The sequence below is a fragment of the Nicotiana sylvestris genome, chromosome 11 (assembly GCF_000393655.2).
Source record: "Nicotiana sylvestris chromosome 11, ASM39365v2, whole genome shotgun sequence".
NCBI lineage: Eukaryota > Viridiplantae > Streptophyta > Magnoliopsida > Solanales > Solanaceae > Nicotiana > Nicotiana sylvestris.
This window is the reverse complement of record NC_091067.1, coordinates 155,911,445-155,928,284: the sequence shown is the minus strand read 5'-3', so window position 1 is coordinate 155,928,284 and position 16,840 is coordinate 155,911,445. Positions and strand designations below refer to the sequence as shown.

At 36.8% G+C, this 16,840-nt stretch overlaps 1 protein-coding gene across 2 annotated transcripts; it reads left to right on the top strand.

The window, feature by feature from the left end:
• Window positions 1-1,418: 1,418 nt before the first annotated feature.
• Window positions 1,419-6,555, top strand: LOC104232263 (protein NLP7-like). Of its 2 annotated transcripts, none has more exons than XM_009785413.2 (6): window positions 1,419-1,634; window positions 2,782-3,314; window positions 4,340-4,387; window positions 4,541-5,516; window positions 5,619-5,888; window positions 5,992-6,555. In XM_009785413.2, the coding sequence occupies exons 1-6, from the start codon at window positions 1,514-1,516 to the stop codon at window positions 6,459-6,461; spliced, it is 2,418 nt and encodes an 805-aa protein (XP_009783715.1). In that variant the 5' UTR covers window positions 1,419-1,513; the 3' UTR covers window positions 6,462-6,555. The 2 variants fall into 2 exon arrangements, with proteins under 2 accessions (XP_009783715.1, XP_070018486.1); XM_070162385.1 differs by having other exon boundaries at window positions 5,604-5,888.
• The last annotated feature ends 10,285 nt before the right edge of the window (window positions 6,556-16,840 follow it).

Sequence of the window (16,840 nt, the reverse complement as noted above, 5' to 3'; positions counted from 1 at the left end):
TCTAAATTTGGTAATAATTTAGCTTAAAGTTACAACTTTACCCTTAATGAGAAACTTTTATAACCATACAAATACTCTGGGCCCCATTTGAACTTGTTTAAGACCACAAATTCCAAAAGTCTTCATTTTTTACTTAAACTTCGTGCCCAGTCAAACAGGTTCACATAAATTGGAGCGGAGGGAGTAGTATTTTCAAGAGCTTTTGCAGCAAGGTGAATTTCAGCATCAAGGACCCATGATAAATAATTCTTTCTGAAGATGTCAAGTGCCACAAATTCAAGTTTTGATAAATTCGACATAATGAAAACTATCATTAAAAAATAGATTAATTAGAAGCAATTTGGATAATTATGAAACAAGAAAAAAATAAAATAAGCCATGTAATATGGTATTCATATTTATATAAACAGACTTCAACAAATTTTTGAATAAATAAAATTAACGGATAATTTCAGTTGTGGCAAATTCTTAATTTAATTAAGAGAAAAATAAACAAAAAGAGAGGTAAAGCTCAGCTGTAATTATGGCAAAGTTTTGTTACAGAATGATTTAATATACGTATTCTATATTTTCTTTTAATATCTTAATAACAATTTTATAATGATCTTACAATCTAAATTTGACATCAGTATATATTTTTAAAATTTGAATAAAATGTCAATCTATAATTATTTTAAAACTTGTTGGCATCATACTTAGAAAAATAACTGCATAATGTCTTAAACGACAAATTATAAGGATGCATCACCTTTATGTGGTTACCAGAATAATTAAGTCCATGTAATGAAGCTTACATAAGCATAGAATTGATTGGTTGAAAATATTTAAAGAATGGTAACATCTAAATTAATCGATATATATATGTGTGCAGATTAGCAATCAATTTTGGGAAAAAGAAAAATCTCCAGACGTAATAAAATCAATTTAGCTAGTGTATGTCGGATCGGACTTGTGTAGAAGCAAATTGGTACTGTTAATATATTATGAAATAAAAGCAATTTAGTAAAATATGAATAAGAAATAGAGATAAAAAGAAGTAAGACATTTTCTTCTTCTAACTGTTTGTTCTTTTTATCTATTACAAGATCTTTATATGGGCATAAAAAAATAAAAATAATAAAAAAAAGTAAATATCCATCATAATTTAATTTTTCATATAAGAGAAATGAATTTAAGTTATATATGTGCATGAGCATATTTACAAACTGAAACCATAAAATGACAATCATTCTCAGTCAAAGGAAAGTGGCGGTATAAAATAATCCCAGCATCCAACAATATCTGAGTCGAAAAGCAGAAGTGGAAATCCACGTGATATCCTCCTTTACTCAGACGATACAGCTCACAGTATACTTTGACCTTTTGGATCATTTGAGCAAGGTAAGTAATAAAGAAAATTAATACAGCACAGCACTAATCTATGTGGACTACACACAAAAAACTACAAATTTTGCGTTCTTTTAATTCATCAGTCTTGATTTCTTTCTGCTGCTGATAATTAAGTTTTTTGATAATGCCTGTTGAACTCAAATTTTCTTACAGAAAAGAAGGTGATGGAATTAATAGGTGGGTTTTCTGGACTAATCGTAATGGGGAGGAGCTGAACCATATTAAATCTCTCTTCCAATTTCTCAGTGAGTTCTTCTATCTCTTTGTTTTGTGCATGTGGGGTTTTTTGTTTTTGGGTTTTCGCTTTTCATCAATTTATGTGACACTGTTTGAAAACAATTTTATAGACGTTTGTATGACTGTAAATCATTTTCCTACGGGTAAAATGAGAAGTACTTCCCGACCCTGCCTCAGTGGCGAAGCCAGAAATCTTGAAAAGGGTGTCCAAGGTTTAATATATATGTACAGAAAGTAATTTTTGATATGTATACATAGTACTTCCTCTGTTCCACTCTAGGTGAACCTATTTTCTTTTTGGTCCGTTCTAAAAAGAATGACCCCTTTCTAAATTTAATAACAATTTTACTTAAACTTACAATTCTATCCTTAATGAGAAGCTTTTATAACCACGCAAATACTCTGGGCCCTTTTTGACTTGTTTAGGATCACAAATCCTAAAAGTGGTCATTTTTTCTTAAACTTCGTGCACAGTCAAACATGCTCACATAAATTAGAACGGAGGGAGGGAGTATAATTTTCTATATACTCAGTATAATTTTTTCGATGAAGGATGTTCGACTGAACACCCTTCACTCTATGTGGCTACACCACTGCCTGTCTCCGAGGGATAGTTAAACTAGCGACTCATCTGGAACCTGCCTCGGGTGGCGAAACTAGGAATTTTGAAAAGGGTGTTCAAGGTTTAATATATATGTACAAAAAATAATTTTTGATATGTATACATAGTATAATTTTCTATATACTCAGTATAATTTTTTCGATGAACTTAACACCCTTCACTCTATATAGCTACATCGCTGCCTGTCTCCGAGGGACAGTTAAGCTAGCGACTCATGAATGCTGCCACTCGCCTTTGACTATAGCCTCTCATTTAACTCGCTACTTCGTCAAAAGTTGAATTGTTTGTAAATATATAAAAGTATCATTCTTTTTGGATAGCCTAAAAAGGAAAGTATGCCACGTAAAATGGGACAAAGAGAGTACATTCTATTTTCATTTTCTATGATATTGGTCTAATTAAGATGAGATTAAATGGAGCAAATGGAGATTCCTATTGCCCAACTTGCTTGGATTGCGGCGTAATAGTTGTTATTGTTGTGTTGTTTTGAAATTCTTTGACATCAATGTTGTCCAACTTTTTTCATTGGATAGGAGATTCTACTCACACTGATACAAATGGTGACAGTCAAATAAACAGATTGACAACCAAGAATCTAGTCGAGCTTCTTGATGTTCAAGGAACTTGTTTGATTCAATTTTGGGCACCTATAAGGATTAATGGTGGCCAGACTTTTTTAACCACAGCAGACCAACCTTTTGCTCTTAATGGCAAGATTCACGAGGGTCTGTGGGCGTACAGGCGTGTATGTCTCCATACTATAGCTTCAGTCGACACCACAGATATTACTGCAGCTAAACGCATCCATGTCCATGGCCGTCCAGCACGCGTCTTCAGAAGTGGAATGCCTGAATTCAGCCCTCATGTCAGATACTATTACATGGGCGAATACCCTTTGCGCAATTTTGCAATGTGTCTGGGAGTAGGTAGCTATTGGACTGTGCCTGTGTTTGAGGGTTCAGGGGACCGTTGCATTGGCGTACTCGAATATGCATTCGACGCAAATGAAGGTCTTGATATTTGCTCTATCTTAGACCGTTTCATCAACAATCACAGAATACTTAAGGTATATCCTATGCGCCCCTACTTTTTTTAGAGTTTAACTCTTATACACCGACTTTATTGAAGGAACTCTATATGTTTGGTCACTTAAAAGATAAGTACGGCTAACTCTCCGTAATAACTGGAACTAGTTACTCGGTAAATAAGACAGTCGACCTGCTACAACCAATAGTGGAAACTTTTGTTATGTATCCAATGTGGAGGACTAGGCATCCCAGGAACTTGTTGGATATGGTCTATTTTTATGGGTTTTCTTAGGTTGTGGTCAACTATTTTCAACAAAGCAGGACGACAATAAATGCAATGTTCTCAAGTAATTCTGCGAGTACTGAAAAACTTTGGTAAACAGATGTCACACAACATGCATGTTGGAGTTAACATCACTCAGATTAAGCAGATGTCACACAACATGCATGTTGGAGTTAATTTCACTCAGATTTCAATTAAATAAGTGAAGTTTCAAGATTTTACTAAATCAAGTAACTTGGCCAAGTGAAAATTTTGATAACCTCGAAAACTTTGATTACCAACTTGAAAGTGAAACATTTCAAGAATTTAAGAAGGGGAGCCTTGGCGTAATTGGTAAAGTTGTTGCCATGTGACCAGGAGGTCACGTGTTCAAGCCTGGAAACAGCCTCTTGCAGAAATGCAGGGTAAGGCTTGAGATACATCAAATGGACCTTCTAAATGTTAATTTGTTTAGCATTGGATGGTGTAACGAGAGATGTCCTGAATGAAATGACTATTTTCACACAATCAAACAACAATGTGTCATGGATCAGAAATCATTGTAGTTGGTTTCTCATAAAATTAAAGTTCTTAATCTTCTATCCCCGTCGGATTGCTCATCAACAACAATAACAACTACAACTATGGCTCAGTCCCAAACAACTTGGAAACATTCTCCACATAATTGAATGTCTAAACTTGTATCAGATGCTTCCTTGAAGTTAGATTTCCTCTATAGTTTACAGCCTAGTTTGCTGTTTGTTATATTTTCTACTGCCCTGAAACTTATGTTATTTGCAGACAATGGGTCTGGCTCTCATTCCTTCATGGTTAGCATGCCCTCAAGAGGTAAAGTTCACTCATTAGGCATTTTTTATAAGGGAAAAAAAAAAAAAAGAATTCCCCACGTTAAACATTTATCTTGAACAATGCATGTAGCCCTTCAATCTCTTTTTCTCCCTTTCTCCATTCCGTTGATGTAATTTAATTTACTCAAAGCAGATACAAGAAGTATCGGAGCAAGAACTCGCTAAAGTAAAGGAGGTTTTGGAAGTAACATGTAAGACTCACAAGTTACTCTTTGCTCAAACTTGGATTCCTGTGCTTGATTCAAGTAGAACAGAAATGTTGATCACCTCGGCCCCAACAAAGTATTGCAGTGAAGAGATAACATCTCTTGAATTTTTGGCTGTTAGTGACCTACATCATGTACGGACTGGGCAAGGATTGGTTGGAAAAGTGTTTTCATCAAAGGGTTCATGCTTTTGCAGAGATATAACTCAATTAAGCATAGATTTTTACCCCTTAGTACCAATTGCACGCTCTGCTAGATTTACCGCCTGTTTTGCAATTTTTGTGAGACTGAAGAATGCAAGCCGCATGGTACTAGAATTCTTTTTACCTCGTGATGAGACACTCGATGGAAATCCGCAAAGTTTCTTGAGCAAGCTATTAGCCACAATTGGAGAACAACTTCCAAGCTTTTCTCTAGATTCAGGACCAAGCTTTTTTGTTGAGGTTATCGGAACTGCTCTTGTTGATGGGCTTGATTTCTTTGAGATAAGCCAACCACAACCAGTGATTGAACCAAAGGGAAACAAAAAAGTGATGCATTTTGATTCCTTGAATCAAGAATCCGCTGATTTAGGATCTTCGAGTTCAACTGATATAGCAGCTCATTCCATGGAAACTACAAAGGATACTCCTGGTATACATGGTATTGCTATTTCTCAAAAGATTTTGGAATTAGAGAATAAAGAAGAATCTGTACTGCTAAATTCAGCACACCAACAAGGAGTTGAGGAAGCTGATGCGGTGGACAAAGAAAGGAATTTTTTAAATTTCAAGGAGAATGAAGTTTCCTATACTGATTCAGACATATTTGCAACATTTATTGTTGATCCAGAGCAAAATTTGCAAAAAAACTTGTCTATTATTGAAGCTTCTCTTGATGAAGAACTCGAGTACTTTGACATAGGTCAGCATCAACTTCCTTTGATGGTAAAATATGACACCCTCAATCAACTATCTGATATTGATCCTTTGATTTCATCTGATTTTGAAGAAATTATAACTGTAGATTATGGATGGGATGCTCGAATGAATCTTCAGTCAAAGGACAAAGGAGAAACTACACAGCCAGATTTAGCATATCAACAGAGAGGGGAGGCAGCTGATGTAGCGGACAAACAAAGGCATTCTCTGCATGTCAAAGAGAGTACAAATTCCCATAATTGCCCAGAGAAACATAAAAGGATAAAGAGGATAGAAAAGGAGTATGGTATTAGTCGTAGCGTTCTAGAAGAACAATTTGGAAAGAAACTTTCTGATGCTGCAAAAGATTTAGGAGGTAAGCATAATCTTATCAATATAGGCATTTCGCAACTTCATGCACATTCACCACGTTTGATGCAACATGAGTAAGATCGTCCCGTTGTAATTTTTTCTTGCAGTTGCTCGAACTACCTTGAAGCGCATGTGTAGAGACAACGACATTTACAGGTGGCCACGCTGTAAGTCTGCAACTGACGTATGTTCTGTTTCTGAAAGCAAACCAGTAAAAGGAGTTGAAAAACAGTCAGTGAATTCCAGTCAAGAAGACCTGCAGCCACATGCTACATTGACTGATCAGAGGAAGAAACCTACGGCTGCATTTCAGAGTGACAACGCCATGAGCGTAAAGGTAACTTGCAAAGATGTGACTGTAAAGTTTCCACTGTCTCTTTCATCGGGGAAAATCGATTTAGAAGCAGAAATCAAAAAGAGATTGAGAATTCCTATAGGAAGTTGTTCTATCAAGTATGAAGATGAAGACAATGACTGGATTGCAATAACATGTGATTCAGATTTAGAGTATGGAATACACACTTTAAGATCATTAGGAAGAACTACAATGAAGATGTTGGTTGAGCCCTTGAATTAATTTTACTGATTATGTACATGTATTAACCCTCCATTTATTGGTGTTCACCATGATCTTTCTTACATCAGTTAAAAGCTTTGCTTGAGCAAAATGATTTTTAGTTTAGTAAGTTAATGCCAATGTTACTGAGTAAATTCTCTGATCTCTCTTAACTCTCTCTGTCCTATAAAAAAAGGCAGCCCGGTGTACAAATCATCCCGTGTTATGCAGGGTCTAGGGTCCGGGGAAAGGCCGCAGCCCAAGGGGGTGTGACGTAGGTAACCTACCCTAATGCAAGTATCAGTAGCTGATTCTATAGCTCAAACCCGTGACTTATAGGTCACGCTGAGACAACTCTCCCCGTCTTATGGTATTTTTAAATGAACCAAACATAGTCCATGCTACATTTATGTTTCATTTCTTGTGAAGCTTCAAGAACTTATAACTTGAATATTTAGTATTTGCCATTATATATAAAGGATTGAGAATAGCTTTTTACCTGGGTCCCTTCCCGGATCCCGTGCATAGCGAGAGCTTAGTGAACCAGGGCTGCCTTTTAATGCTATTGATGTTGAACGCTTTAGGCTGCAGAATTGTTGAGGCATCCACATTTACAACCATACCTTGCTAAATGCCGGAATTCGCCACCTGCATTCATACCAGTATTTTCTAAAAAGGAACCAAAACAGAAGCCTGAACAAACTCATGAGTCAAATTCCAAGCCTACATTAGGAAAAGACACAAGGCTACCGAAGGAAATCACACAAGCGAAAAAACAGGACAAGGTTGCTGAACTCAAAGGGATGAATAGCAAATGTGAATCACCTAATATGGAGAGTGAAAGAATAAAAAACATATCTGTCAAAAAAAGTGGAAGTAGTAATTCAAGAAGCTCCACAAGAAGTACTTTGACTGATCAACAAGAAGCTGATCCAAAAGAATTTACACTTGAGGCTGCTGATAATACAATAGAAGTAACAGATCAAGAAAATCATAAACCAACTGATCATAGGCCAATTGAGGGCAAGAAAGTTGCAAATTCTCAACCAGAAGAGCAAATAAATGCACATTGAAGAAACCAGGAATACCAAAATCATATAATGAAGTTGCAGCAAAAGACATTGATCACATCGGGATACAGAAAAACACGATGGTCATAAACGTGCAGCGAGTGAGACATCAGTAATGGCTGCACTGAATTTGTTACAAGGGAACAACAATGTGGGAATTAGTATGAGCAATGAAAGGGCAGAAGCACTAGAGTCATTACTTGAACTTTGCGCAGAGTTACTTAAGCATGAAAAGATAGAAGAATTAGCTGGTGTGCTAAAACCATTTGGAGAAGAAGCTGTTTCTTCTAGAGAAACTGCAATTTGGTTGGAAAAAGGATTAATGAATCTCCAAAACCAAGATGAGGAAGCTGGGAGTACATAGATTTCTTGAAAAACTTCTTGTAAAATGTAAGCATTTGATTCTTGTTTTTGAACTGATCTTGAATTAATGCTTGTAGACAACAACAAAAACAAACCCACAAGTGGAGTCTTCGGAGAGTAATGTGTATGTAGACCTTACATCTACCTTATAAAGGTGGAGAGTTTGTTTTTGATAAACCCTTGACTCATTGCTTGTACTTAAAAACAGATGAAGAGAGCAAGTTAGTTGTGTGCTTACAAGCTTCAAAAGTGTTTGTCAAAAAACAAGACTTAAAAAATTTAGGTAGAGAAAGTAATTATCGAACATAATCTAACTGTATTGGTGGTAAAAAAAGCTACACGTGGAATATTATACTGCTGACATGGCATAACACGTAAGAGCAATGATATAGCAACACGTGGCAGTCTTATTTGATAGAATAAGAAAAGGCACGGGAGGGAAACACCCACGAGGTAGTACCGAGTCTAACAACTAGTAAAGACTGAATCAAGACAATAAAAAGGGAAGATTCATGAACCTTCAATTAATGAGGAGGGGAATCAGAATCGTTATAGAATCTCGTGGACAGTTACAATTATCAATTATAACGGATCATAAATGTCATTAAAGCTCGTAATGATTTAGCCATAAATGGAAAGAAACGTTATATGTGTAAACCTTTATATAAGGGGAGAGAATTTCACTTACAAGATCAACTAAGACAATATTGGAATATATTTACTTTACTTTTCTGCTTTTCTCGAAATTCTCTATATTGACTTTGCAATCAATTATTTCCTTATTTATTCTTGTTCTTTTTCTTCGATATCATTGAGAAAGTGAGGCAAAACTTGGTTATCAGAAGCCCGTTTTCTTCTAAAAATAGCTTTTGACCGAAAGATATATTTTTAGTTAAACAAATTGGTTCCGTTACCGGGAATCTGATAATCGTTTCACTTTCTAAATTCATTTTTCTGTCAAACAACCATGTTGACTGTCAACGACAACAACCAACAAAACCAACTGAATTAACTAAACCAACAAAAGGGTGAAACTCCAATCTCTTCACCCCAAAATTCTCCCCAAAACTCTCGAGAAAGGTCACCTCAAAGATCAACATCACACGAATAATCAGTAACGGGACGATCAAACTGCTGAAGATGCATTGAAAAAGCTAATTGCAAAACACGTCAACAATGCCCTTCAAGCTTTCGTTAGTGGATTACCAATTGTACCACCAACTCTACCTCCAAACAACACTACAACCATAGAAAACCCACGTTCGGGACTTGCTAATTCAGACAGTGGAGGAACTCCCAGCGAATCTCGCGATGGAAGGTCAGGTACCCCAAATAATTCTAATTTACAAAGTTTAGTACTAACTTTGCAGAAACAGCTCAAGGAGCAGAATGATCGCATAGAACAAATACCTGGAGTGCCACCCGTGATTAAAGGAGTGGATATTGATAAATATTCACAACAGCCCTGGAAGCAAAGTGCCGCTCCCTTGCCGATTCCAAAAGAGTTTAAGATGCCCGATATTTTGAAGTATGATGGAACAACTGACCCACGAGATCATGTATCTGCATTTACAAATGGCGTGAAAGGCAATGATTTAACCAAGCAAGAAATTGAGTCGGTGTTGGTCAAAAGATTTGGCAAAATACTCACAAAAGGAGCACTAACATGGTATTCTCTTTTATTGAAAAATTCTATTGATTCTTTTGTTGAGCTTGCAGATTCATTTATAAAAGCGCACTCAGGAGCTCAAAAAGTTGAAAAGAGGATGGAAGACATCTTCAAAATAAAACAAGGAGATGTTACCGCGTGTACCTGATAATTGGGCGGCCATGGCGTTTGCAAGTAACTTAAATAAAAAAGCTTAGAAGCCACGAGGAGACTCAAGGAAAGCTTACGAGAATTCCCTGCTAAAACTTGAAATGATGTTTACAACAGATATAGCACGAAGCTGCGGATAGAGAAAGATACTATCACTCATTCACGGGGAGATGAAAGAACAAGTTTGAGGCGACCAGAAACTGAAAAAGGTCCGGTTTGAACAAGTACGGACCTTACATGGGACTAGCAGGACGAGATTCACGTTCTAAACAAGAAAACACGAGGTGCGATTCTAGATCAAGAGACAGAGATGCGGGATCATCATCCAAGTTTGGAAAGGAGCGAGATATGTGGGATAACAATGTTAATACGAAGGCAAATATTGGTGATTACAGTTTCAATGTTAGCACTTCTGAGTTGATAATTGTTTTAAGAAGTATGAGAGATAAGGTGCGGTGGCCAAAAGAAATGAGTTCTAACTCTAGCAGAAGAAATTCCGATTTCCAGTGCGAGTTTCATAGTGACCACGGTTATAAAATAGCATATAACAGAGTGCTACAAGGTGAGTTAGAGCATTTGTTAAAACAAGGTTATTTAACCGATTTGTTTAGTGAGAAGGGTAAGTAAAGAAAAAGGGAAATAGTGCTCACCACATTCGCAGAAGGAGTTGTCAAAGATATGAAATTTCAGGTGATAGATACGGACATGGCATATAATATGATTCTCGGCAGACCTTGGATTGATGCTATAGATGTTGTTCCGTCTACTTTACATCAGGTTATTAAGTTCCCTTCACAATGGGGAATTAGACAAATACGTGGTGATCAGCAGGCTTCTAGAAGTATCAATTCAGTGGTAGATTCAAGCATAAAAAAAAATGTTGCAGACAAAAAATAACAATTACAGAATTTAGTTGATGATTTAGCAACACAAACCTCAACTAGGGATGGGCAAATGGATATAGATTCAAGGCCTGATATCATTCAAAAGCCAGAAGAGAATGAAAACATCAAAACAACAATTGAAGAACTCAAAGCAGTGGTGATGTTTATACATTGGCCAGATAGAAAAGTTTACAGTGGAACCAACCTGAGCACAGAAATGAAAGGTAAAATAATTAAATTCTTAAAAGCTAGCGCAGACTGTTTTGCTTGGTCGCATTCAAATATGACAGGTATACCACCGGAGGTGATGACCCATAAGCTAAATGAAGATCCAACATACTCACCTGTCAAACAGAAGAAAAGGGAGCAAGGATCCTTCAAAAACCAGGTGATTCAGGATGAGGTACAAAAGTTTTTAAAATTCGGGTCTATCCGAGCAGTAAAAAAAATATCCTAATTGGCTAGCTAATACTATAGTGGTACCAAAAACGAATGTCAAATGACGAGTTTGTGTAGATTATACTGACTTGAATAAAGCTTGCCCTAAAGATTCTTTTCCTTTACCGCACATAGATCAACTAATTGATGCTACTGCAGGACATGAATTGTTGAGTTTTTTAGATGTCTATTCAGGATATAATCAGATAAAAATAGATCCTTTAGATGATGAAAAAACTTCCTTTATTACAGATAGGGGGACTTACTGTTATAAAGTCATACCTTTCGGTCTAAAGAATGCTGGAGCCACGTACCAGAGGTTAGTAACGAAAATGTTTCAAGAACACCTGGGAAAAACTATGGAAGTCTAAATCGATGGCATGCTAGTCAAGTCAACAAAGGCGGGGGATCACATCCAACATTTGTCAGATACATTTTACATTCTTCGCAAATTCAATATGAAGTTAAATCCCGAAAAGTGTGCATTTGGCGTGTCTTCAGGTAAGTTTTTAGGTTTCCTTGTTTCTAACCGAGGAATAGAAGTAAACCCTGCATATCAAAGCCATTGAAGAAATACCGGACATACTCACGAGCAAAAAAGAAGTGCAGAGGTTGACAGGTAGGATAACAACATTGGGAAGATTTATTTCTAAATCTTCGGAGAAGAGTTTTAAGTTCTTTTCAGTGTTGAAAAACAAAACTAATTTGAGTGGACTGAGGAATGTCAACAAGGACTCAAAGATCTAAAAGCATACTTATCAAACCCACCTTGCTGGCTAAACCAAAGGATGGAGAAAGGTTACTCATCTATCTCCTTGTGTCATAAATGACGGTAAGTGCAGTATTAGTACGAGAAGACAAAGGTAATCAATCTTCAATCTATTATGTTAGCAAATCTTTATTGGATTCTGAAACTCGATATCCTCATTTAGAAAAACTTGCTTTAGCACTAATCATGGCATCTAGAAAGTTGAGGCCTTATTTTCAATATCACCTTATCTCTGTAGTGACCGCTTACCCATTAAGAAATATATTTCATAAGCAAGAACTATCAGGTAAATTAGCCAAGTGGGCTATAGAGCTCAGTGAATATGATATCACATATCAAATTAGAACTGTGATAAAACCACAGGTTTTAGTAGATTTCGTGGCAGACTTCAGCCCAGGGATAGTACCAGAAGCAAAAAAGGAACTGCAGGTGTTCAACGGGTCTAATACGGGTACATGGATCCTATTTACTGATAACTCCTCAAATGTTAGGCATTGTTCTAATCCCACTTTCATGAGAAACATAAGACAAGCAATAAAGTTCCATCCCATTACTAATAATGAAGCAGAATATGAAGTTGTAATTGCAGGTCTAGAATTGGCACGAGAGCTCGAAATAGTGCAGATTATAATCAAAAGTGACTCGCAGCTTGTAGTTAATCAAATGCAGGGGACTTATATAGCTAGAGAGGCGAGGATGCAACAATATTTGAAAAGGCACGTGACTTAATCAGACAATTCCAATCTGGAAAATCGTGCAAATACCTAGGGAGGAAAATGATGAAGCAGACGCATTGGCTAATCTCGCATCTGTTGCAGAAGTAATAAATAAAGAAAATGCTTCCGTAATATATTTGTTTCATTCAGCACTCGATCATGACAAAAACGAGGTAAATTTCAATAATTTAACTTGGGATTGGAGAAACGAGATCGTTAATTTTTTGCGGTACGGGATTCTACCTGAAGATAAGAAAAAGGCTCAGTCACTTCAACGAAAAGTTGCCCATTATTGTTTGGATCGTGGCAACCTATATCGAAAGATGTTCGGTGGACCTTTAGAAAGATGTCTCGGACCTTCTCAAATAGAGTATGTGATGAGAGAAGTACATAGGGGACATTGTGGAATCACACAGGAGGAAGATCCTTGGTAAAAACTCTAATTAGAGCAGGATATTATTGGCCAAAAATGGAAGAAGATGCGGAAAATTTTGTGGCCAAGTGTGACAAATGCCAACGATATGGCAACAATATGCATCGCCCAACGGAGTTTTTACATCTGGTTATTGCACCATGACCTTTTATGAAGTGGGGGATGGATATCGTGGGTCCACTACCTCAAGCCAAAGGAAAGATACGATTTTTATTAGTACTAACAGATTATTTTACCAAGTGGGTAGAAGTAGGTGCCTTCAAGCAGGTGCGGGAAAAAGAAGTCAGGGACTTCATTTGGAAAAACATCATATGCCGGTTTGGAGTTCCAAAAGAAATCGTATGTGATAACAGCCCACAATTCATAGGTGCGAAAATCATAGAATTCTTTCAGAGTTGGCAGATTAAAAGGATAACTTCAACACCTTATTATTCTATTGCTAATGGATAAGCTGGATCAACAAACAAGGTTATTATTAATAACTTGAAGAAAAGATTAGAGGAGTCAAAAGGTAAGTGGCCAGAAGTGTTACCAAGAGTCTTATGGGCTTACCGAATGACACCGAAAATAGGTATGGGAGAGACTCCATTCTCACTTGTATATGGTGTTGAAGCCTTAATCCCAGTTGAAATAGGTGAACCAAGTACAAGATACACCTAAGCATCCGAAGAATCAAATAAGGAAGAGATGCGGATAAATCTCGATTTGCTTGAAGAAAGGAGAGAAACGGCTCTAATAAGGATGGCATCGTAGAAACAAATTATTAAGCGATATTACAATCAGAAAGCTCATCTTAGATACTTTAAGATTGGGGACTTTATCCTCAAAAAAAAAATTCAATCAACAAAAGCAGCCAATGCAGGAAAATTAAGTCCAAATTGGGAAGGACCTTACAGGATACGAGATATTGCTGGAAAGGGTGCATATGAGTTAGAAACAATGGACGGAAAAGTACTCCATTGAATTGGAATGCTGTTCATTTAAAGAAGTATTACTTCTAAAGGAAGAATACCCGGTCAGGTATCATTTATGGTTTAGTTTTTTTTAATTATACTAACCGTTAGATGATAGGTACAAAGCTAGCTCGCACCAAATAATGATATTAGACCTAAAAGGCACGCGGGATATAAAATTATCCCCGGTCTGGGTTACAACCTTTCTAATGGAAATAAAAATAGTTAAGCAGTCATCATCTAAAAATATACCTCCGAGTCTCGTATGTATTTTCCTTTTCAGGAAATGGACCGAATGGAAGGAACAATCAAGTGCTCGAGCATTCATACTTCAAAGCTCTAATACTTGGGGGATTATAGATAGAAGACAAAGAAGACTGTAAGTCAAAGAAGGTCAAAGAAGACTAAAAGTCAGAATTCAAGCCTGGATCAACCCAAAAATCAAAAGTCAAGAGCCAAGAAACAAGTCTGAATCAGAAAACCTTTTGTATTAAGCTTTCATAAAGTGTAAACTCGCGGACATAAATTATAAGATCCTGTGAGTACTAAGGTTAAAGACAATGATTAGTCATGGGTTGCAAAATATACCCTAGAATTTTTGAAATCTGTTATAAGAAAAACAGTTATGAAAGAGTTGTAGATGTTAAGTGCTATGTAATCTAAAAGTTCAAGATATAAAACTTCCTCAAATTATTCATGAAACTTCTTCAAAATATGTAGTTTCCTACTTCTCTCATATATTTACACCAATATGAAGTTGAGACGTCTTCTTCATTAGTGTCGTTTATAAAAGGGCCCTCTTTTATAAAATTCGTGTCTATGCAAAAATCACGAAATAGTAAAGCATTTTGAATGCAAGACAAAGAGTTTAAACAAAAAACTCATATAAACGAAAGATCATATATTAAACTTGGCTAAAACTAAGTATACACTTAGTTAAAACCAAAATGTTCAAACAAACTCCAAAACGAACCAGGGGTAAAAACTAACCATCCATTCCAAAAAACAAAAACAAATTCTTATCAAGAGTTCCAAAAACAAACTAAGAATACTAAGGAGTAGAGTCCAATGCGACATTATCAGCAACGGGAGAGGCAGAATCCAATAAGGCATCATCAGCAACGGGAGAAGATTCAACTTGAGCAGAAGAAGCTTGAACTCCAACTTCACTAGGAGTAAGTTCATCACATTCGGAAACGCCGACTTCTGGTGAATGAAAGTCTTGACTTTGCTGAGTTTTCTCGATTGCTTCCTTAGCTTTAGCAATCTTAGCATTGAGATCAAAACCTTCCTGGCTAGCCTCCATCAAAATCTCGAGGCGGGTATTCAAAAAGCCCAACTTATATCAAGTGTCGATTTATCTTCAAGGGCTTCATAATCTTTCTCCCACTAGTCAATTTCAGCCTTCAATGCTTCTTTCTCAGTCAAAGAAGCATCATAAAAAACCTTCATAGGGGCGAGGAAACTCTCCAAGAACTGGATCTTATCAGAAGAGACACAGAGGTCTTATTGAACGTAAGTGAGTGTTTGAACTGGCTCCCTGGCATAAGTCTCCTTCCGGTTAAGGAGTTCTTTCAAACCCCTTATCTCCTCGGTAGCTTTAGAAAGTTGCTCTTCAAATGAAGACTCAAGGATGTCTTTGTCTCTGCTAACTTGATTTGAAGAGGCTTTTTCAACTCCCAATTCCGCCGCCATCATCCTTACTTGTTGTTCCAAAGCACACTTCTCTTCCGCTAAAAGTTCTTTCTCCAATTGAAGAACCTCGTATTGTTCCTTCCAGTTATCTGCTTTAGTATGATAATCATTGACTAGTTGCTCAGTGTGAACAATTCTTTTCATAAGATCTATGCCTATAAAGTTGATCTACAAAAGAAAAGAAAGAAGCGGTGGCCAAACAAAAGTAAATAACCACGAGGAAAAGGAAAGGGAAAAGCTAAAACTTAAATCTTCAAAGATGAATGAACAATAGCATTAATCCACGTCAAAGAGCTGTGGATTTCCAATTTAGACTTATCAACTTGAATTAAAGGTTTTAACCATACGTCGGCTTGACCAGATTTTTTCAATAGATTACCATCTTCAGGGACTTTTATGGTAACCTTTTTCATCACTATATTGCTACTAGAAGTACCAACTTCAACATGAGAAGTAGTAGCAATAGGTATGGTTGAGGAAGTAAAAGCAGCCACGGGAGGAGCAATAGCAGAAGTAATAGGAACAATTGATTGAAAACAGATGGGGACTGACACTGGAAAAGAAGCAAGGGGTAATTCCTCAGAAACAGGATCAAAATCACCACTATCAAAACCATAGGAAAACAACTGATCAGTAGATTCACAAGGAGGAGCATTCATCTCTTCATCAGAACTCACTAAGGTAGCATCTTCAGGCTCATTAACAGGAACTAAACTTGGAGGAGGTGTGGCTTCATCATCCGAAATAACGCACCTCCTGACATGAGGTCTACGAATAAAAGAACCTTCCTCTGGTTCTTCTTCTTCTTCATCTGAGCCACGGGCTCCATCAACCTTCCTCTTTGAAGAGGAGCTCATAATACTTTCTTGAGCAAGACACACCGTAAGTCTTGTAGACGAAACAGAAGCAAGACTAACACCACGAATGGAAAATCCTGACAAAAGAAAAAGAGTTACGGTGAAAAACTCTTAAACAAGTAAAAAAGAAAAAGAAGAAAATTAAAAACAGGAAAAAGTACCGTGTGTTTTGACTTTCCACACAAATATTTGAGAAAGTTACTTGCAAAATCTTCTCTCCATATGAGCAACAGATAATAGCTTTCCTACCCAAGCACGGAAGTCGGGGATCTCTTCAAAGACTTCCATCGTTGCTGAAAAAGTAGGCACGAGAATACGTGAGAACCAATTTTTAAGAAAGCCTAATACTCTCTTACTTTTGTCCACGAGGGAGAAAACTCCATCACAAAATAATTTGGGAGAG